Source organism: Kryptolebias marmoratus, linkage group LG2 (genome assembly GCF_001649575.2).
Source record: "Kryptolebias marmoratus isolate JLee-2015 linkage group LG2, ASM164957v2, whole genome shotgun sequence".
Lineage (NCBI taxonomy): Eukaryota > Metazoa > Chordata > Actinopteri > Cyprinodontiformes > Rivulidae > Kryptolebias > Kryptolebias marmoratus.
Genome location: NC_051431.1, coordinates 26,268,372 through 26,292,345, shown reverse-complemented (window position 1 = coordinate 26,292,345; position 23,974 = coordinate 26,268,372). Strand labels below are relative to the sequence as shown.

Here is a 23,974-nt window from a genome sequence, read left to right as displayed (position 1 = left end):
GTTAAAGTCTGGGATGGCTATGTATGTCCCCGTCTGCAGCACAAAACCTTTTCCTCCGCGTGATCAATGTTTTCTCATCTCATGTGATAACCAGCGATGTTCCACACTGTAGAACACAAATTGTCTGTGGCCTAGCTCGTACAAGGTTAGATGAATAAGTGCAGATTTGCTGTACAAGGCCAAGGTTTTAGAAGGAAACAGCAGCCACCATAGATGTTTTATTATTCAAATGTTTCATAGAACACAGCAAGTTTTAAGCACTCCCAAACAAAGCTGAACACAAGGTTCCAATGCAGTTTTGAAAAAGTATAAACATGTTTGGAATTTGTTTTTAGTATTTTATAGGTTTGAATAAATGTAGACAAAATAAAAAAAAGTATGGAGTATTATTTTTATTTATTTATTTTTATAAATTAGTTGCACAAACAGACAGTGCATGTTCTTTTTTAATCTAAGTTTTACTGTTTTTGTTAAAGTAGCATCTCACTGGGTCATGACTGTTGGAGACAAGCTGGTGACTCAAAATTGCGGGAAAAGAGGCCTGTTTTCAGTTGCAGTTTTTAAACCAGCCATGCTGCCTTTTGAACAGCCAGTTTTTGAAAATCGCATCCTGTTTTTGTGTGCACAACTTGTAAAACTGCATTGTTGGACATGGACATTTGGTTGCCTTCCTAAGCCCACATCAGTACCCACCTGGACAGCTGCCCCCATGTTTATGATTTAATCTGCTTTTACTTCAAAAATGAAGATAGGCAGATTTGAACCTATTTTTTAAATAATTTTCATTTATCATCAGTGTGGTTTTTAGACCTGGACTTTTGCCTCAAATATTTTCTGTCAGAGGAGAGCTCCCCTACAGGAGTTGAAATCCAGCTCTAGCCCTCTTGAAACAGGTTGGAGATGCTACAACACAATGCAAGTGTGTTGGAAATACGTGAGTAAACTTTTTGACTATATTGAGAAAAGTTGTTGCACAAATTTTTGAACATGCTGAAAACTCAAGTAACAGGGCTGTGTGCCTCTGTAACTCATGCAAGGAAATTGAGAATCACCAGGAAAATCGCAAGACATTTCAAAGGCTACCTAATGAGTGGCGTTCACCAAGTAGTTGCAGCCCAGTGAGATACAACTTTTTCTGACAATGGAAGTTCATTCCTTCATGTCATTGCAGCAATAAAACCATGATAAACACATTGCAAAACATATTGGAAATCTAGCCATTGTAAATAGATGCCAGTTATTTATTATCAATATACATTGGATGCGACTTGTTGATCTGACATTATTCCACCCCAAGACACGCATTGTTCTTTATTTTACTTTATAAAATCATGTTTTACTAAAAAAAGACTTCAGCCCTACAATAAGGACTAAAATGTTTTCAGTAAAACCTTAAAGACTGTGACCAAAAAAGCATTGTTCCCTGCTATCCATTTTTGTGTACATTGCTTGTATTTTGGAGCATGCAATTTAAGGCATGATCATTGTCCAAACATTTACTTTACATTTATAATAAACGGCTGTACTTAGACATGAAAATGGGCTGACAATTGACTTTTTGGTGTATTTTTTGACTCTTGACAAAGAGTCAAAAAGAAAATTAAAACAATATTTGTGTAGGAACCTTGTGACATAAACTAAAAAAAAGCTTTGAATTTCAGTTTTGACCCCCTGCAGTTAGGAGAGAAATTAGTTTTTTTTTTGTTTTTTTTTTCTATTGAATAAATGTCTATTTTTAAAATTGTACAAACAATACAGGTAAACATGTGCTTTTGCTGTAGCATATTTATGGACAGCTCTCTCTGCCTCTCAGTGTGTGTGTGTGTGTGTGTGTGTGTGTGTGTGTTTATATTTTTTACATCCATGGGTGCCTTTTGCATGTGTACACTGCACTAGTAATACACTTCCCGAGTATAAAACATCAACAGAGGGCTATTAGTGCAACAGATTTGTTTCCTCACTAAGCAGAAGCCCTGGTGGTCCGATCTCAAGGCCATCTGGGCCCTGGCGCTGGTTCAGAGAGAATGGGGGGGCAGAGAACAAGGTGTGACGGGAAACTGTTAATTCACTTGTTGATAAAGGGACACTTCCTTTCTGCTATTAGAGGCTGACGGCTTGCTTATTTGGCTTTGGACTTGTGTTTTATCTTGCCCCCACCGCCCACCCCCTCCTCACCACCTCCTCACCACCTTTGTCAGTCATCATGCTGTGGTGAAAAACACCAACGCTTTGCAGAAGTCCAAGTCTAGGAAGCCTTACCTCATAACTGCTGGGGTGTGACCCGTATGTACGCGGCCCCACGCTGACCCTGGTCTTGACTGTGCATTTACTGTATGTTCAACAGTTACAGCGTTCACACAGGGGCATTCGGAGATGGGTTTAAAAAAGCAACTTATTAGGTTCAGACTTGTCGTGGTGAAACAGATCATTGGAGCAGCTTTTAGTTGTAAAAATGAACCAGAGAATGCACATCACTGTTCTTCCTGTGTTGTCTCTGTGCCGAAAAGCTTTACCTCTTTAGCTGTAACTCACAGTGTATTTTAAATTTGCTTGCTGGTGTTAAGCTTTAACAGTCCTTTTAAAAATGAAGGCTGTCTGAATTGAAAGAAAATATATCAATAAAAAAAAGTAGGTTTTTTTTTTGGAGTCACTATAATTTAGACAAGAGAGATACAAGAGAGTTTCTTTGTTCTTTTGCTTCTTTTTTTTTTTGCAACACTTCACAACCGTACATTCAGAAATATGAAAGAGTCCTATACTTGTGTGTTTCAGATGATGGGACAGACAGACTGGAAATGCCAGGAAAATATTAAGTAAAATTAAAAATAAGTTGTACCAAGAAATAAAGCATGTCTTTATGACTGATCAACAACAAAAAGAACTGCAAACCTACTTTCCTATAGTTACCTAAAGTGTCTTTATTCTTCACGAGGAAGGCTGTTTGTTTTAGTACCGTAGTCATCCTCTGTGTGGCGCTGTGTGGTCAGGGTTGTTGGCCGTGTGGACCGGAGAAGCTCACTTCACAGACAGGAAAGGACTCGTGAAGCTTGACTTGTTGCTTTGAAGGGTTTGCCTTGATGCAAATCTGACAGCAGAGAAAGAATGGTCTCATTTCTCCAGTGTTTTTATTTATTATTTCCAAATAGTTGCTTTCTCCAACTGTTAAAAAAGCAACAACTTGCAGCTCGCCGTTGGAGTAATCTTATAGTACTGAATCTAAAAATCGATTCTGCTGAGCTTTGATAACTTTTAACTTGCATGTTTAAAAAATGTCTATTTATTTTTTTAGGCATTTTATTGTCTCCTATAGGTGTTTTTCTAACCTGGTTTAGAAAACAAACCCTCTTTTTGATTTGGTTTATCTATTCAGTTTGTTTGCTTTAATAATCTCATGTGTAAATAGATAATTAAAATATTTACACATGAAGTAAATAAATAAATAAATTGATTTATATACATGTATGTTTTTCTGAACAGTGCATAGTCTCATAATTTGTGTTTAACAGAGCATTAGAATAAAATCCTTGGATATATTTTAACACATTAACAAACTGCTTAACATTTGGAAGAAGGAAATGGCAAATGGCTTTTTTTAAGGATCTTTTTCCTTTAACCTTAAATGCAGTAATGAGCGTTAGGCTTTTGACATTTTTGTCTGATCAGAGGTAAGGAAGTGTCAGCAGCTCGTGTCATGTGCAGCCTCCGTCTGCAGACTCCTGCCTGTGGTCGGCTGAGGAGCCAGAGCCCAGCTAGGCTTGAGTCAATAAACGGAGAGCTCAGTGCAAAACCACACAGCAATCGAACAAGCTGTTTACCCCGAAAATTAGCCATCCCTTCTACTTTTAAGGTTTTTAAAGCAACCAAAAATACACAGTGAGAGGAATATGTATCTTGGCCAGCGTTTCGGGCTCTGCCAGAGAGCCCAGTCGTTTTTCTACGAACCCTAATAACTCAATCCCCACAACCACTAACCCTCTTATCACCGGCTGCTCGCCACTGCACTCATCATTATTTGATTTGCAAAATTGTAAGGTAGAGATAAAGAAATAAAGCTGGCTTGCTATTACACACAGAAGGCACTTGTGGCTTCCAGCTTATTGCCTCCCATGTGAAAAGTGCATGTTCTGAAAAGCCAAAGCCCTCTATTGTCACACAATCAATGGCTTTTACATGCCGCTCCTGTTCCACGGTTGCGTCAAGAACGTCTTTACTTTTCTTGTTGTCTTCAGTTCAAAGCATTTAAACTGAAGTCTGAAATCTTCAATTCACTGAATCTACTTAATTACAGTTTGCGTTTTATGTTAAATATAATTTAAATACTAGAGGTGCATCCATATTTAGAAATTACAGCTTTGCATTTTAGTATAATTTCCAATTCTTACAATCTGATTTGTTTATCAGTATAACATCAGCATGAACTTACAAATTATTGGAGATAGAAAGTCCAAATATAGTCCAAATATAGTCCAAATATTGAATATTATCTTAGTATACAAAACAATTTAAATCTGCATGTGAGTCTACATAAATAATTTTGTATTCTACCCAATTTTAAAAATTAAAAGGTCCAAAAACTGGAAATATTCTTAATCGTTGCTTTGACATTTTTTTGTTTCTAAATGTAATGTTTGATATATATTTGTCAAGCATTATTTACAAAATGCCAACCTTTTTCAGCACAAGAGTGGATTAGACTTTTTAGAGGCAATAAATTTCAGCCTGACGACTGAAGGAGAGTTCACGCTGTCTTTGTGTTTTTTCATTGGAGCAGCAGGGCTGTGACAGCAACACAGTCGTGTCATTATCTCCTCTTCGTCTGCCTTATAGTCTCCTCTCCATCAGACGGAGGGCTTAATAAACGCAGTGCTTTTAGTGTTGGAAAGAGACAGACTGCCTCTCTGACTGCAGAGGTCAGCTTCTTCTCATTTAGCTGCACTTTGATCTGTTTTTAATAACCTGCACTCAAAACATTCTCCTTTTTAACTCAGATTAAATGTATACGTGTTTAAGTGTTTGTGAAACAAAACAACGAGCGTGCTGGTAATTTGCTGCGAAGCAAGAGGAGAAGAAAATGCTAAAATTAAAAGAAAGAAAGAAAGAAAGAAATGTGCGTACATCGTGAAGAGGAGAGCAGTTTGAGGTTACTTTTTACTGCTAAATGTGTGTTTTTCATCAATACCTGCTTCACCTGAAATAAATACAAGACAATTATTTATTGTAAACTAAAAACAGCCTAAGACTATTTTTCATTTAGAAAAGATTAAAGTTTAAATTTATTTATATCTTTTTTTTTCAATTATTTTACAAAATGTTTTTCTCTTAATAAATTGCACCGACACACACACACACACACACACACACCACACAAAAGCACAGTCTACATTTTTCTGGATTAGCTTGTGCTTAACACCTACTTGATTAAGAATAATGCAACAATATAAATATGCATGTTTGTGATTTTTGTCTCCCAACAAATAAAAAACAACCCCCCCCCCCACGTCTTGCTCCCCCATCCTCCTCATTCCTTCAAATTGTTTTGTGTGTACCTTCACCCCCCTCGCCGCCCCCACCACCCGTACCCCCTCTTAACATCCAATCATTGGCCGTAACCGCCGCTCCTTGCTGTGAGGTACTAGCTCCTTGACCCAAATCAGGCCACAGCTACTCGCACACACACACACACACATTTGCACATGTGCACACACTTGTACACACACATATGGTAGGAGTGTGGGTGTCATTCGATCCAGTCGAGCTGTCTGACCCCCACCCCACCCTACCCCAGCTCTTCTTGCTGGCGACTCAGTCTTGTCTGATGAAGTCTTGTAAATACTGACATGCTGTAAACTTGTGGATCTGATTTCAGGGTGCTGCTTGTGTGTTCCCACTGCGTGCTTTGCGCTCGCCTGAGTGTTGTTTGTTAGAAACGTGTTCTTACTTTTAATGTCCTGCTTCTGTGTCCCCCTCCCTCCTCTGTATCTTTCTTCATTAGAGACACAAGAAATCCTCAAAATCTCACTTTTTTTCCCTCTTATTTAGCTCTTAAGTTTTGTGATAAAATTAGAAAAAAGTTATGTCCTGGGATTTTTTTTTTTTTTTTCTTGGGATGTTTTTCAGACACTCTGACATGAGAAACATCAATAAAAATACAGAACGTTCCAAAAATGTTCCCAAACAGGGTCGTTAATAAAAGCTTGCTGTTAGGTTGTGGTTTGGGAGCAGGAGACCGGGCAGGAAGCCATTTTCACACAGGCCGGCCTGACCTCGACTCTTCACTCCGACTGAAAATAGCAGACAAGCGGGATCGCTGTACAAAGAGAAAGGAGAGGGCTGGAAATGGAAAAGCGAGGAGACGGATCCCCGGCGCTGCGGCGTTACCTGAGAGAGAAAGGAAAAAGGAAAGAGGAGGGGAAAGGAAGCGCCCTGATGGTTTTACCACCAGTCCTTCTATTCCTCTACAAAAGAGTAAATCATGTGAAGTTTATTTTCTTTGCAGCATCTGTGTTTTATAAGGGCTCCTTTAATTTGTTTTTACTCTGTCCAGTGGGGGATCCCCACTTTGTTGTTGTTTTTGTTTTGTTTTTTTACTCCTTTTTGTGTTCAGCTCTTTCTAGCCCTCTTTTCTCTCTTTCTTCACTTCCTTTTTGTTTTTCTCTCTCTTCATGTGGAAGTGAGTGTTTCAATAATGGTACTTTGGGGAATTGGGATGGCAGAGCAGCTTTCTCTTCCAGCTCAGAAACACACCCCACCACCACCTCCTCCTCCCCTCTCCATCTTCCTCCCACCTTTAACATGTCTGGGAAACTTGGAAGGATGAAGAACAGGATGATTCAGGTTTATAAGAACTGCACATATACAAAAATCATGTACGCTCATATTAATGCCAAATTGTAATGCACAACAACAAAAAATATAAAACAGCACACCCATAACTTTTCCAAGGTGCTGCTCACTGGGGAAAAAAGACCAAGAATACACTCAAGCTCCATATGTCAACAAACTTTATTTGATAAGCATTTAAACCTTTTGAAAAATCTGTGAAAAAAATTATATATACTACTACTAATAATTTGTACGGGACACCTATTTTTTTATATAAAAAAATAAATAAAAAGTACCCCTTTTTGTGAATTAAATGGTGCAACAAACAACACAAAAAAACCCCCAGAACATTTTGTTAGTTTTAGGTAGTTTGACCTAAACTTAATAATAGAAAAAAAAAATCAACCTGCTGTTTGCTCACTGTACTCATTCAATGTCTATAATGTTTACAATGTTTATAAGAAGCCAGAAAGTGTTTTAAAGTGAGTAAATTATGGCCCTTTTGGCTTTCCGTGCTACCACTTTTTACTACCAATAGTAATCATTAGTAAACTTTAGCAATCAGCTTATTTAAACCAACAGGCAGGATTTTAAGCTTCAATGTTTCGTTTGAACTCACTATTTGTGCTTTGTTTTGGTGTAGAATCCTTCAGATAGTATATTTGTCTACTTGTTTTCTACTGTGGTAGTTAGCAAAAAGCAGAAAAAAACAAGCTTTTTGTATCTTCCTCAGGATGAGAGTGGTGATGACCTTTACATTCCTCTGATTGCACTCACCCTTCCATGATGTCTGACCCGTGATGGATCAGTACAAGTATCAGTACATGTACCGTTACAAGTACCAAGTGCTTGATTAAACTACCAAAATTAATTTCAATTTAACACAATTTGATGAAGACCAAGAAAAAGAAGACTACATTAGGAATAATTATGAGTAAATAGTTGATCGATTTTATGGCCTGGGAAGTTTTAAAGTTAAACAGATCCTGGTTAGGGCTGATTTTCAAATACATGTCAATATTATTGTATTTTTTTCAAATTGTTTTTGTCATCTTTGAGAAAAAAAAAAACATTGTTCTCTCTTACATTTGACTGTAATCAAGGATTTTAGACATACCTGGAGGTCTTCCTAGATACTTATTTACTGACATGCATAAAACATACCGTACGCTGCTGTACAAGGTTAACAGGGATGAGGTTTTGTATAAGCTGTTGTATACCTTACAGTATCTGAATGTCTTAGAAAGGTCAGGGAAATTAGGTGATGTAGAGCAAGTGAGTTTTTTCTGGCAAGTATAACAAATAAATGCCCTAACACTTCAAGGTACTTCAATCTGATGCAAAAATCATGTAAAAAAGCAGCATTTCCATACAGCACACCTGCACAATGATTTGCCTAAATGAATGAACGACCTGAAACAGCCGCAGCAGCAAAGAGAACAGCTACAACTGTGGTGTGGTTGAATGGGTTGAATGGGTCCCTGCTTTTAGTTTTTAACATTAAGACTCAAACTATACAACATTTAAGTTGCATTTCATTTGCTGCATTTGTGATTATTGCTCTCAGCTTTTGCTGTTCTAATAATTCGGTTGGTGCTTCGTTGGAAGTGTTGCACATCCTTGTGAGCCTCGTAAGAATTGTTTTGATTGATTTACCTGGACCACAGAATGATACACACTCTCACACACACCTTTTAAATTCCAATCTATGAGACAGTTTCCTGTTTCTGAAACCAGCTTCGAATATAAACTGTTTTTTCACTGTTTGAATTCACTTTTTGCCGTGTTGGTTATCTGATTGACCTTCTAATCTGGTTAAAGAGCTCATCAAATTACTCTGCACATCTTTTTTTTATTTTTTATTTTTTAAAGGGTGTCTTTAAACTTATAGTGTACTGGCAAAGACATAAAAAGATTAGAAACCTGCAAAAAGATTAATCATAGACAGGTAGTGTCATCTGTTGCTTTTCAGAGTTTCTTTTTAGTATTTTTCTGGTCTGAATAATTGTGGAACAAACTAAAGTACTGCAAAAACGTGTGTGTTTCCAGACTATTTACTGAATATTTAAACATAATTTGCTCAAACAACCTGAAGCCTTGTTACACTGATTATATATAAAATATAGAACATAGTTAATGTTTGTCAGTTTTTGCTTTATCTAGGACAAACTTTGAGTTTATTTTTTTAAGCAAAGCACTTGTTTTTTAAGCTACTGGCTTTAAAACCAGACACACAGGCACACTCATCCACCTCTGGTTAGAAAACAGGCAGTGAAAAGGGTGAAACTTACATGTTTTAGATCACAAACTCATCAATAAAAAGTATACGATTTCTATTAGTGTTACTCATCTTTTTTATAGTGTGTACAGTTTACATATAAAAAGCCCGACCCTTGTAGTTCCAAAAAGTTGATCTTTCAAATAGAAAATTTAGAGTTTTTTTTTTTTATTTTTATGACTGGAGTTGCTTTAATACAAATAGTGTTTTTTAGTTTTGACCAGTCAAGTTACCTAAATCCACCCACTGTTTGTGAGGTGTCATATGAAGGCTTTGGATCTACGGAGAACTGAAATATCTCAACATTTGGACAGTGTTGGAACTGTTTGTTGGTACTGTTTTAATCTCACGACTACAATAAAAGAAATGCACTTCAGTGACACCTTCGTAACTGGCAGGTTTTGTACTCCAAGTTTAAAAGCAGTTAGATGACTTGTTGTTTGTTCTTCTTGGTGAGTTTCTTCACGTGGTCCCAACCAGGCTTTTACGGCAAGCGGTTTATTAGCTGATACTGATTCAGAATCTAGTTGCCTCAGATCTTGTGCAATGGCAATATTTATTTATTTTTCTGAAACTTTTTTTTTTTTTTTTGGCGTTTTCTTAGACCGTATTAAATGCTATTCCAACTGCATTTTGCATTAAGTGGAATGTTTTATCCTTTTTGGCCATCAAAGTAGGAAGTGAGCAAAAAAAAAAAAAAAAGAAAAGAAAAAAGGAAGTAAAATCTTTCCTGTATCATCTTCAAAGAAAAAAAAAGAGCAAACCGTAAAAAGTATTCCCCTGCTTGTCTGTCTCTGGCTCTCTGTTGAACAGCTGCAGAATCCTCCTCAGGTTCAAGGCCCTTTCTAATTCCCAGAGCATCAGTCAACATGTCACCTGCCTAACCTGCTGCCTCTTCGCACCTCCCAACTCCAGTGCCCTTCAGTCCAGCTTGCCTTTTTTTTTTCCTTGAACTGAAATATCCTCTCAGGCAGAACGATTCAAATAAGACACAGTGTTTGCGTGGGCTTCAGAGCTTGTCCTTTCGCACATCAGCTCCTCGTTGGAAGCCGCCTGCTTGTATTGGATGCAAATTGGGTATTAAAAGAGGGAATAGAAACATGAGATAGCGTGACACAGGGAGGCTGAGGAAAGAGAAAGGGCGCAAAGGATAGAGAGGGAGGCTTAATGCGAGAAGAGAATGCAAATGCTGTTGAAACAGCGAGGGATGGATGGAGGAGAGCTGGACGGATGGCTGGATTAGGGAAGAAAGAAAAGGCGAGGGTCAGGTGTTGGTGTGAATGTTTTTTGGCAGGGTCAGAGTGTATCTCTGGACGAAGGCGACTGAGCTGGATTTGCATTGATGGATCTTTTTCCATGGAGATGTCATGTATCAGTGCTTGGGTACATCACGCCCAAGTCATTAATCAAATCACAGCCTTCGTCTAGAGATGTCCGTCTGTTTCTCAGCCGCCTACCTCTCACTCTTTCCCTCTTTGTTTTTACACTCGCTCTTTTTTTTGTTGTTTTATTTTGTTTTGGCGTCTGTCTGCCAGGTCGCTTTCGTTTTTAGAATTGTTGTAATTTACAAAAGTATTTCACAAGAACAGTCCTACAAAATTACATTTCAACCTTTTGGTCCGTTAAAGAGAAAATTAACATTAGTACTGAGCAGCAGTTTCAAATGATTCTGGAATCAGGCTGGTGCCTAGTACAAAAAACAGCTACTGGTGGTGAGAAAGCCTTTAAATATTCAAACAATATTTTGTGCTGTGTGGTTTCTTTGTGTGCAATTTGACAAAAAAAAAATGGCAGCAAAGAATTATTTATCCAAGTTAATCAGTCATAAAATAACAAAAAAAAACTGTATACACACAATTTTAAAAAAAGAACAACAACATGAAGTCTTTTTGTAGTTCTGATTGTGGCTCATTTTTCAGTTTTCACGTCTTTGTGACAGTAATAGACCCAGGCACAGGCCTGATTTCCCTCCCCTTGTTTACCATAGATAGATGTTGGCACACCCTAATCAGTTGTTTGCATAAGTGTGCTTCACCACTCAGCCTATGAAAGTAACAGCAAAGTCTGCAGTTTTACACAGATGCATTATTTTAAGCAATTTAACAGAGCTTAGTGCACCCACTCTGTATCTGAACAAAGTAAATAGACATTTTACTTTTCATGGAAACATTTTAACTTCTTTATAGCTCCAGATTTCTTCATCTGTCTGTCAAAATGTACCAATGCAGCTTTGATCAAGTGGTACCCATACCTTTTGGGTACAAAAAGAAACCATCTGCTACAAGTCTCTTCAAACTCCCCTCTGCCCACATCATATCTGTCTCAGCCATCTTCTCTTTGCATCAACATATTATTATTATTATTATTATTATTATTATTATTATTATTATTGGCCTAGTTAGGCCTGGGCTTTTGGGGCTGTAGCTCCAGATGTTTTTCGGAACAACCCTGGTTCTCAAGACAGAGGACATTTAAAAATACAGTTCTATTCAGCTTCTAAAATAAAAGGCCGTTTTATTGTGTTTGCCTAAAACCCTAAGAAGAAAATGATTATGATTCCTCTGTTTCATACGAGCAGCAGCTGTTTTAGTTCACCTGCGCTGTTGAGAGTGTATGTCTGGCACAGGTGTGAGCTGTGCACTGTCACTGATCAGTTAAACTCTATCCAGTGTAGATGTTTTGCTATACTGGAGTACATTTTTAAAAATGTCTGCCTTCTCAATGTGTAAAGGTCCTTTTTGAAACTGTAAAATACTTGAATCCCTTGCCTCTGTACGTATGTGGACACATGCACATGGCAAGTGCATGGGTGAGAAGAGGCAACCATATCTGCTGGGAACAATGCGAGGGTACAATTTTGAGGCATTTTTATTTGTGTTTGTGTGCTTTGTTTTTTGTTTGTGTGCTTTGTTAATGTCGTTGTGGTTTGCATTTCAGGGCCACCGTACATAAGTACCCCGTCGTTATTTTCCAATTTTCATTGTAATGTTTGTTAAATGTAAGTTTGACAGAACAGCACAAGAAGCAGAGCTTTGCAGCTCTTTTCCTAGTTACTCTAATTGTATCAACAGCAGGGAGAGCAGTATATTTTAGAAATGACACCTATTCTAAATTCCCTATATTCTGTGAGCTTTTTCTTTCACTTTTCAGCCTAACAAAATGTTTTTGAAAGGAATTGTCACTAGAGGTTGAGAAAACACGCGCAAAGATACACGCCTTGCTGTCAGCCTCTCAGCTTTCTGAGCTGCCTTCACGTATCATCTTTTGTGCGCAAGATCTCCAACACGTCCTCTGCTAACTTGTCTTCACTGTCTGGAGGGTCTGACCCCTGGACCTAAGTGACAGCTCATTGTTACAGTTTGGCCAACCACCTCCCACACATACGAACACACATCGCCAGTCTAAGTGCTGCCTCGCCTGTTCGACAATACAATAATACAGTGCTTGTGGTAAAAAAAGAGGCTTAGTTTTAAGAGTCGGAAGTTGGCAACAAATGAATCAGCAGGGCAAAAGTGAAAGGTTGAAAGTTGGATGTGAAATTTATTGACACCCCCACCCTAAGTCGTCCTCCTCTCCTCTCTTAGCTCAAGCATCATTATGGCCTTTTAGGCCGCTTCCTGTACAGATTTTTTTTTTTTCTTTTTCCTCATCTGCTCCTCTCCCTTCAACACAAAAGGTGGCTGCCCCAGCTCTGGGGGTGTAGCGTTTTTGACATGTGGAGGGCCTTCAGAAGCTGCCCTGGCGCAGGCCTCAGTTAGTCAGACCAAGGAGGAGCGGAAATGAGGAAATGAAGGACAGGTTTGTGTAGTGGTCTCCTCTCCCCCCTGTGAAGGTCACGCAGCATTGTTGCTCGACAGAGGTCTAAAAGACGGGCCCGTGGAGGAGGACAGAGCAGAGCTTTGGCAGGACTAATGAAACTCAGAGCTATATGTTAATGATCTAAAAGACTGGACCAAAACACTCAGCGGTCCCTTTCCGCTCACAACCAACCCCCTCTTGATCGCTCCTTCCAAATAATGACAAAGCACTCGGCTGCTCTACCTTCATTGTGAGCTTTGATGTGGGCCTTGTTTTTTTTGTCTTTGCATCCCCCCTCCTCGCTTTTCATTCCTTTATGTTACATGGCTGTCACTCATCTATTAGGGCAACAAATGGAACAAGGAAAACATTCAAAGAGTGTATTGTGGTGCACCCTCTGGTTTGCTCTTTATTTCTTTTGAAAGCACTTGAACTTGGAATTTTCTTCGGGCTGCCAGCAGCATACATTTATTTTGTAGTAGCTGTTGTTATAGGATTACAAACATATTTGTTTTGTAATCCACATGTCCATACAGCTGTAGATTAATGTATCTGTTTCCATGTAATTGTGTCTTTTCTCTTTGTGTTATTATGTTGCCTTACATTTACAATTACCAAACAAAGTATTGTTAAACCATTGTGGCCTGAAGTCATGCAGATTTTTCTTTGTTTCAATTTGAGCTCAACAGTTTAAAACAAAAAAAAGCATAAATGATCTAATTTACTTGTGTTTTAGTTGTTGCTGTTGAGCTGCGAACATGTCATTACACACAAACATGCTTTTTCCAGTTTCTTGAAAATAATTTCAGGTACTGAGATGAACTTAAAACCTCTTGAGCTCCACAGCAAATATACAAAAAAAAAAAAGAAATTTTAAGGTAACATGACTTTGTTACTGAACTTCTGAGGATTAAGTCTGTGTAAAATTCAGAGCAAATAATTACAACAACTTGGATTTTTAAGTCATATACATAGGTAAATTAAAAAATGGGCAAGTAAATACAAATAAATAAAAACAGTAGATAAAGTCAAATAAAAAAAACAAATATATTAATTAATAAACTAGCAAGCAATCTCTGACCAACTATTTTTTAACTAATGTTAAAATGATCTAAAACTGGGCATCAACTTGAGAAACAAACACTGATGGACACACACACACACACACATGCACACACACATGCACACACACACACACACACACACAAAGCAAACAAAAGACATTTTAAATCCTGTTATGTAATTAATAATTTGTTTGTATATATATATGTGTATGTGTGTTTCAATGTTTCTAATTTATCAGTAGAAAACAGCTTGACCCCTCAAGTCTGTAGTTTTTTTGTTTTTCTACAACTGCCCAGATTGTTAGATAATCAGCACATTACTTATAAAGCGTATCATCACAGACTTTCATTATTAAAGCTTCTTTTAAATTACTGTAGCTATATTTATATGTGATGGGGTTTTTTTCCATACAGCATGTTTTCCTAGCTTGAAGAAAGGAAAATGCAAACAACTGCTGCAACATTTATTGTGAATTTTATTTTATTTATTTATTTCTGTTTTGTGCTAAATGCTTCTTTCTGTGTTCTATTTCATATTTTTACTTTTCCCACAATCTCAGTTTAACTCTGCCATGTTAAAATGTAATTGCTCTAGATTTTAGGAAAAAAAAGTGTATATTTATATTTTGTTTATATTGTTTTTGTTAAGATTATTTTGTATTAAAATAAAGCAAAGTAGCACATTGGGAAATTGTTAATTTTTTCCAACCTTTTTTTTGTAAATATGTGTTGTCATTTTTATATTTTTGTTGAATTGAAAGAAAACACTTCATGCCATTTAAAAATGGGGAAAAAACCCCAATTATAAACAATTATATTGCTTTTTTATCACATTACTAATAAAAGTTCCAAATAGCAGCCTGCACATATACATGGTAGTAAGTTTATTCGTTGTGTAACTTGTGTGATGTGGGAAAATGCAAGAATATGTCTGAGATCTAGTATGCAAAATTACTCTGATCAATATCTGGGACAAAATAAATCCTAGCATCCCTTTCAGAAATATTAATGTACTTTAAAATCAAAGTGGATACATGTACATTTGACTTGTCACACATTATTGATCACTAGAAAGAAACATTTTGGCCTTGTTAAAAATAGAAGTCATTTATACTCCTCATGCACACAAGGGCTTGTCCTGCTTTTCCTCCCAGAGATTACATCTGCATGACTTGTACTGTTCAGACCCATAATCTGGCCTGTAAGATGGAAGCATGTTAGCTGTCAGATGGCGAACCAGAAAGTGAAGTGCAGTTAGTGAACTAGCAGCCTCTTCTGCTCCGGTGATGGAGCTGCTTATGATCAGCAGGCCTCTGACACGGCTTGATTATGTTTGACTGGAGCTCCACGGTATATGTGAGCTGAGATGTGCTTCTCTGGATCGTCTGTCTTTGCGATGTGTTCGTCCATATGCGTGTTCATGTGTGTTGCCCCAGTGCACAGAGAGCCTGTTGATTGGCTTTGATTAACCGACCGCCAGGCTCTGTAAGCAGAGTCTTAGTAATGGAGCATCTTGAGCTGGTTATTTCCACTTGATCCACAGGAGGGTTGTGTGTTTGTGAGGGACTGAGAGTGGAAGGTGGTGCGATTCTCCCAGAGCAAAAAAAAAAAAAAGAAATAACAAATTCACAATATTTAAACATGCCACAGAAAGGTGGAGAGTTTTAAATGACTTGTGATGCTTTAGTGTGTTTTTTGAAGTGAATGTTAGATGGCATTTTAAATTTGAGTCCAAGTGAGCAATTTGGAAAATTAGCATCCGTAAAGACCACTGAACTGAAAAATCAACCACTGAGCACAGAAAAATGAATTATGTATAAAGGTTTTACAGCATTCCTATTGTGACTCCAAAAGTTCAGCTACGATTCCCTGGAAAAAACTCTTGATTGATATCTTGATTACACTCCTGTCTGACATTATTCAAAATGATCAGGATCTTTGATCTTTGTCATGAATGGAACTTCTGATCACTGTACATGCTTAATTTAATCATCAATCTGTGTGTGTGTGTGTTTTGTAGCCAAACTGAGTAACCAGGACTCATACAACAACTTTACCAACAACAACATGGGGAATCCACGGCTCACTTCGCTGCCCACCCTCACTGCAGTGCTGCCTCTGGCTCAGATCAAACAGCCCATGACTCTCGGCACCATCACTAAACGAACCGGGTAGGTAACACACACTAAAACACACACAAACAATTAGACTGCCATCTCAGTCTTCTACACAGCACCAGTTAAAACAGTGTTACAGCATAAAGTCATCCCACAAAAAAAGGAAAAAAAAAAGTTTTCTTTCTCCTTAATGCAACGGCCAAGAAACAAAAGAGTTAATCTAATTTACACCTGTATTAATATTAATAATAAATCCATACACTTACTTTTTTAATGCTTAAGTTTTAAGCATAGTTTAAAGTTCTGCATATTTGTATTTTACATTTTATTCCTTGCAACAAAAAAAAACCATGAACATCACATGTAATTTCCACATGTGACATTCTGTATGTGAAACATGTTTCCCGTGTGAGTTTTGAACATTTTTTAACATGTTCATGTTATCATATGTGGTCACGTTTTCTTACGTGGGATCACATGTAAAAAAACATGACATTTTTATGGTTTTTTTTTTTAATTATTATTTTTTTGGCACAAATAACAGAATTGGAAAATAAATACATGAAAAAGCTGCAAACAGAGATCAAGGCATAATAAAAAAAATGTTAATCATTGAGTTCTTAAATGAAACTGTTGTAAAAATGATGTGTTTTTTTTTTAAGGAAAAAAACGTAATTATTTTTTCTATATGAAAAATTTGAGATTTTACATCTGAAAACCAAGAATTGATCTGTTAGACTGTGCCTGTTGATTGAGGAAAAGGAAAAATTAGGATTAAAGAAAGTGACAAGTTTGAAAGTAATAAAATATTCAGTAACTTAAGGAAACAATATGACAGTATTTCCAGTAAGAATTACTTTTTATGCATTTTGTGCATTTGTGCACTAAATCATAAATTACTTTATTGTCATATCAGAGATTCTTTGTTCTTTTAATGTTTGTGTCAGAATTAAAAAAGTTTATTTTATTATGTTCTAACAGAAATCAAATTCTCTAAATGTTTGGTTATTTCAATTAGTCATCTTTGATGGATTCAAACAACTGTTCCCTCACCTCCCATATGCGCAGCTGTTGTTGTTTGTTCTCTACACTGACAGATTACATGAATACAAACAAGTAATATATATATTAATTGACATATATCCTTTAGTTTTGTGGGAGTAGTCCAGCTCTAATACAATATAAATGAACTAATACCTTTGTACAAACACCTATCACAGTAGTTGCGTTTAAAGCATTTGTTTTTTCCACAAATCTTTGCCATGCGTATAATTTGGGAACAGTAAAGGAAAATGAAATCACACTTCAATAGATGTTTAACTTCAGTTTGCAGTTTATTGTCTCCTCCCATTCATCAGACTGTAAAAACAACGTGTTGTGTCTGCAGTCGTACAGCCCAGGTCAAAGCCTCTCCTCTCTCATATCCAGCTGATGCTCATGGACTCCTTTTGTCTCAGGCCACCATTTTTTTTGCATAGGGTAATGAAGCACAACACACACAGAGCTCATTCTGTGGGCTATTTAGAAGGCAGATAAAACACATCCTGCATTGCAAGAAAATAAATGAAACCCTGGCATAACAATGACATTATGAAGTTTGATTCAGTCCAGTGTTAAGGTTTTGATAAAAGTGCAACACCTCTGCTCTCACTCATCTCCGTTTTCTCTTCTGTTTCTGGATCTTTGCCATGCATTGAAATCATGTAGTTTTAAGACCATCAGCAGCTTCAGGCCTCTGCTGAATGCATTTACATACAGTACAGGTGGCTCTACAAATATGGACAGATTTTAATAGTTTCATTTAAATGTCATTTTCATGCCCTGTTTGAATGGGAAATGCTATAATGATTCAAACAGATGGCGAGGGATTTATTTTCTCGTGATATTTGATAAGTGAGCTTTAAGGATGAAAATAGAGTCCTGATCCTGCGGTCCACATAAACAGCTCTGGGCTCCTCTCCAAATCATTAAGATAATCTACGGCGTTTGTTTGCTGTGTAAAAATAATTAATGCATTTGGCCCACTGTGGTGTCTACATTTGTGTTTTTCAGATCCTGACACTTGGTTTGCATTTGGTTTAACACTTTCAATATTTAATGTCATACAATTAAGGTCTTGAAAATGCAATCTTGAATTAAGGCTTTAAAGTTGACTTTTTTCAGGTTTTCGATCTAAATATTTTCCAGGAAAAAAACAAACAAACAACAAGAACAAAGTTTATCTTGCATTTTTTTTTAACCTTTTGATGCTTTGATTCTTTTGTTGGTATGTTGTTTTTTATGTTTGTTTGTTTTGGTCACCCTTCTTAAGGTAACTCTTTTTTTTAACCTATGGATGAGGGGTGTATTCTAGAAAGAACATTTATCAAATTCAGAGTTTATCCTAAAACACGGAGTTAACCTATCTCAAGAGGGAAAACTTTGTCATTTTGTTTCCAGAACGGTTGATTAAATTGAGGGTAAATAACTCAAGTAACTTAACCTTGAGGTAAGAGCGTGCACATGCGCAATACAAAGCCATCATCAAAGGAGATCCGATACCTGGATTCACCATGGCAACCACAGGAAAAAACAACAAGACTGAACTGTTTCTGTATACCAAGTACACCAAGTATGCACAGGAGTTTGAGCGGAGGACATGATGATGTCACAGCTCAGATAAACCTTTCAGTCTTTCCCAGAGTTCTAATTCATGTAGACTGATTTTACCAATAATTAAATTTTTTGTTAGCTTTTATACAATGAAAGAGATTAGATAAGCCCATTTCTTAAAAAACAAACAAACAATTTATTACTACAAAAATGTTGATTTGGAAAAACATCTGTTTTCAAGAAGGTCACCAGATTGTAACTCTACTGAGAATCTAGTCGGTTCTTAAAACCCCCTAAATAAACAGAAGCCAACAAATTGTGGTCAATACAAGACTTGGTCCCTATCAGTCAGGAAGTTGACTTTCAGCTAATATGACTGAGTGACCTGCAGACATTATGAAGCGTCAACACTGTAAACAATGACTCTTTGCAAAAGTAAAATATATATATATTTCTTGGTAAAACTCTTTGAAACAGATTAAATGTTTTATTGGTCTCCAGTAAAGAACAGAAACACTTAAAATCAAAATTCTGAACATGCTAAAGTAAAAAAAACAAAAAAAACCAGCAACATTTGTGTGACTGTCAAAACATTTACCACTGTTGTCTGCTGACAAAAACTTGAAGAATTAACTAAAAGCTCCTGTGGAATGAGATAGAATATCAAGAGGCCTCAGAGTGCAAAATTAACTGTTAAAATTTCCTAAAACAATATGCTAAACCATTAAAATGCAGAAAGTATGTTCAGCTGGTGAACATTAGCTCGATGAATGGGACAAATTTTAACCTGTTTGTGACAGGTTACGACTTGTGTTACATTAAAAAAGAACGAAAAACAGCAGCAGCATATACTGAAGAAAAAAATCTCTTGACAAACGGTTGGCAGTTAACAGATGCAGACGTGGTTGGTGCTGTGTTTGCTGGCTTTGTTTAACCATGCAGTGTGAAAGCAGGCTGAAGAAGTGTTGAATTCGGGAATATGTTTCTACAGACACGTCCAACCAACATTCTCTGTATTCCTGCTTTGTCTGTGGCTTCCCATTTTACTGCCAACTGTTGTGTCTCAGCTAATACGAGGAGCCTGATAACTCATAGCTGACTGACTTCAGATGCAGAAAAGATCCTTTGAAGTGGTGAGATCCTTTTGAATGGTTCCACACATCATGTTAATGTTTCAGTGACCGTACCATTTTGGCCTTTGTTTGCACATTGTGGTACTTATTGTTATTCACTCTTGTAGGAATGGTTTGATGGGTGTGATGGGTTGTGTTCTGTCTATGTTTAGAGTATGACTAGCCTTTGTTTTTTGTGTGAAATCTGAAAGAAATTCACATTTTTTTCCCTGGCCGACTCTCCCTGGTCATGAAACACCTTCGTCAGCTGTGTTGGCTCTGTGGGACTTTATCAAAGCCTGGTAGGCAGCCTCCCTGCTGTTTCATCTGTCCGTTCAGTCCAGCTGAGACCTCAGTATTAATGCATCAGGACACGCAGCTGTGCGGCCTGCTGCTGTGTGCTCACGGCTGCACCAAAACACCTCACCAACACACATACGCACGCAGTGAGTTAGGCAGCAGGTTTGGCCCCTAAAGTGGGGGTGATATCATATGCTTTTATGCTACACTTGCACAGGAGTACCCAAGCGCCATCTGTCTGTCTGTGAAGCCAACCTCTCGCCTTCTATCTCGTGTGTGTGTGTGAGAGAAAGAGAAAGGAGCGTCCAGCAGCTGTATTTACACCTGTATGAGCAGATCCCTGTTGGCAGGGCAGCAAAAGAACACACCAGCTGCTTAACCTACATTCACCACCATGCTGTCCATGTGTGCAGGGTTCCATAACACACAAACACCAACACATATGCACACATTGTTGGAACCTTTGCCCTTTTGTGTGTGCAGGCTGACTGCAGAGATGCCTTTTTTAGGCAACAGCATTTTTACAGACCTCCAATGTGCAAAAGACGTTGCTGTTTGTCCTCTTTGGTTTTTGTTTTTTTCCAAGCAAACCTTCAGAAGTTTATGTAGAGCTCTTTTGTCTTTTGATTTATTTTGTGATCGTACTTTAAAAGTAGGGAGGTTGGCTTGAATATGGCTTAACATCTGCCTGATAACCCCCATGCAGATGAAGCAATGTCAGGAAGTGGGGGAACATAGCCAAGCATCTGCTTGTCCTCAGGGTCCCCTGGGAATCCTGAACAAGGAGATGTGTTTGGCTTTGACCTAGCATCTTGTGTCCTATCAGTCAAACTCAACAAAAAAATGGACCAATATTAATTAAATCCTGAAGACTATGGTTAGTCAACAGGGGGATTATCTTTTCATGTGTGAAATATTCACAGGAAGCTCCTGCTGTTCCCACACCTAAGTTGCCATTGATAGATTTATTTCATCGAAAGCTCATCAGGGTTAAACTTGGGATTTACGTGCAGACAAAGTAATGCACAATCTACACTACGTATTTCTTTAACACAGACAAATGAAACTTCAAATGGAAGGATTGTCACATGCAAACCAAAACCAGCACCCTTGATGAAATCTTCGTAATAACATTTCCAAGCAAATGCATATTAAGTGCAGTCAGAGTAACAAGAAAGACGACAGCAAAAGAACAATTGAGACCCTGTGACCTGTCACAGATGTCCCTTCAGCTTACAGTAATGCGCGTGCAAGAGCCAGCGCCGTGCTGAGCCATTGTCCCACAGAGCCTCACTGAAACCAGAGTTAAAAAGCGGCTTTAAGAATGTGATGCTCAGCAACACATGTGGCAGCAAGGCTAAACCATTTGCACAAATCACCTCACTTCCCTCGCTGTTTTAATGGCTCAGGCGGAGCTGCTATTAGGGCCAATGGGTTAGGAGATGAATGTGTGAACGATTATTCTCTGGGAGTGGGGTCGTCACCCTCTGAGGTTGATTACACACACTCCTCCCCCCAACTCTCCATTTCTTTCTCTGTGTCTTACACTCTTTTTTTTTCTCCACTGACCCAACTGGTGTCCCCCCTCTTACCAGTGACCTGTGTGGAACTCTTTTCTCTAAGACTTGCTGCATCAGGCAGTTTGGTACATTGTTGTAACTGAGCTGCCTTTGTCTACACACTGATGTCTAAATTGTTTATTGCCAGCTCTGCGTGGTGGACAATTTTCCCGGAATGACATCATGCCTCTGTTATATCGAAAGCAGTGTGTAATTTGGACATTTTGCTTTGAAATGCTTAAAAATAGGTTTAGAGCTTTCATGCCCCTCTGAAATTATTACAAATGCCCCAGTGTTCACAAGAACAGCTCAACAAGAGACAGCATGTTTCCGACTTTACTTCCAGTGGATCTTTTTAGGTAGTATGTCACTGGGCTGTCGGAGAATAGCTGGTGACGCAAAACTGTGAGAAAATTGCAAGAAAAAAGGCAAATTTTCAGTAGCAGTTTCACTGACTTATGTGTGTTTGTAAACTGCAAGCTGTGCAGCCCCATTTTACGTGTCTAGTTTTTAAAAATCATAACACATTTTTTGTGGACTGTTTGCCAAACAGTATTCTAGGCTGTGCACATTATTTTAGTGCTCACCGCCGCCGACATTGTAAAGCCTCGGCCCGTTTTGGCAGTGGGCTCAAGCAGCTGCCCTTATGCATATGATTTAATCTACTAGTGTACAGTTTTGAAATGAGGATAGGCAGATTTGTACCCATTTTTAAAAAATTATTATTATTTATCATGGTTAGAGCTGGACATCTGTGGATGTAGCCTCAAATGTTTTCTGACATAAGTAGAGTGTCTGTGTTGGTGTCAAAATACAGCTCTGGCACAGTAGAATTATGAAAACTTAATTGAAAAGGGTTGGAGACACGTGTCTGACAAAATTTAGGCAACATTTGTTACTTTTTAAACATGTTCAAAACTGAAGCGACAGGATCGTGAGCCTCTGTGACTTGTGAGGAAATTGAAAACCTCCATGAACATTTCAAGACATTTTAGAGACTCTTGCAAATGCTGTAGTCTCCAGCAGTCACAGTCCAGTGAGTCTGACTTTGATATGTAAGGTAAAAGCAAAACATTTGGAAGCACTGCTTGGTTCTTACGGTAGTCTCTTTTTATGCTTTTCATACTTCTTTCAAACCTTTTAAACTGCCTTGTAAAACAACTGAATTATCCATCCATTCATTTTCTTTACCATCATTTTCCTTTCCAAAGCCATGGGGCTACTGGTGCCTATCGCAGACTGCAGGCCATTGATTGGGCCTAAGATCAATGTTAATCACAAGAGAGTCTCCTTCACAAGAAACCCACAATTTATAAAACCTTCTAAGCACAAATTGTTTTTTGTTATTTACTACTTTATTAATATATTACATAGCCATTAAAATGGTGACACGTAAACCAGCAACACAGTATTATAAGGAGGTGCAGACATTTCCGTGCTTGTTGACTGATGACACAATTCAGACAGAGCTAGACCAAATAAGCCTGATTTACTGGCCTGGCAGGGAGAAGGTGGCATTTTTGGAAACTGTGGCAGAAAATGGTGAGTGTTTTGTCATTTTATTTCACTTATTCATGTATTGGTTGTAAGTTTTGGGCAGCCGTACTACAATAACTTGCCTGCACACACACAAACACACACACACACACACACACACACATATATATATATATATATACATTTAGAAACTCCACTTTTTTATTTTAAGCAGGAGGATCTTGTCAGAAGTTAGTGTTTTTCAGATAATTGCTGCATTGTGGACAAAATCTTACCAAAGGATTTTCTCTCTTTTCCATTTTTTTACATAGCTAGAACTGCCAAGGTGACATAAAAGCTGCCTGCTGCATGATTTACAAGTAAAAATTAAGCTGTGTTCTAAACAGGCTTAATAAACTCAAGACTTGTCTGTCAATCTGTTCATCTGAGTTTTCTTTCAGTTTTAAATGCTAACAATTAAGTGTTTATTAAACAGTAATGGTTAAAATAAAGTAATTTTTATACATCTTATTTTATAATTTTATATCTTATTATATATAATCTTAAAAAAGTTTCCTTTAGTTAGAAGGCATCGAGAGACAAACAATGCATAATCCCATTAACATCTACAATCAATTTATTTTCAAATAGTTACTGTGATAAGAACTTGGTATTCATTAGGTGCCTTCTGATTGCAAAGGACCAATTCACAGTTCTTTTATGTAACCATTTGAGACGCAGTAGTTTTCTTCTCTTTTTCACTGCTGGTATTTATAGTTTTTTAGAACTGGATGTATCTGGTCTATTTTTAGCTTCAAAATAGGTGCTTTCTAGGCTCAATAGATACTCTAAAGGG

General features: G+C 37.6%; 1 protein-coding gene across 3 annotated transcripts in view; it reads left to right on the top strand.

Moving 5' to 3' along the window:
* Positions 1-23,974, top strand: part of bcas3 (BCAS3 microtubule associated cell migration factor) — a 383,299-nt gene that overhangs the window by 95,909 nt on the left and 263,416 nt on the right. For all 3 annotated transcript variants that reach the window (XM_017422045.3, XM_017422044.3, XM_037973032.1), the window contains exon 16: positions 15,983-16,133. In XM_017422045.3, the coding sequence (XP_017277534.1) occupies positions 15,983-16,133 (151 nt within the window). The remainder of the gene's footprint in view (positions 1-15,982; positions 16,134-23,974) is intronic.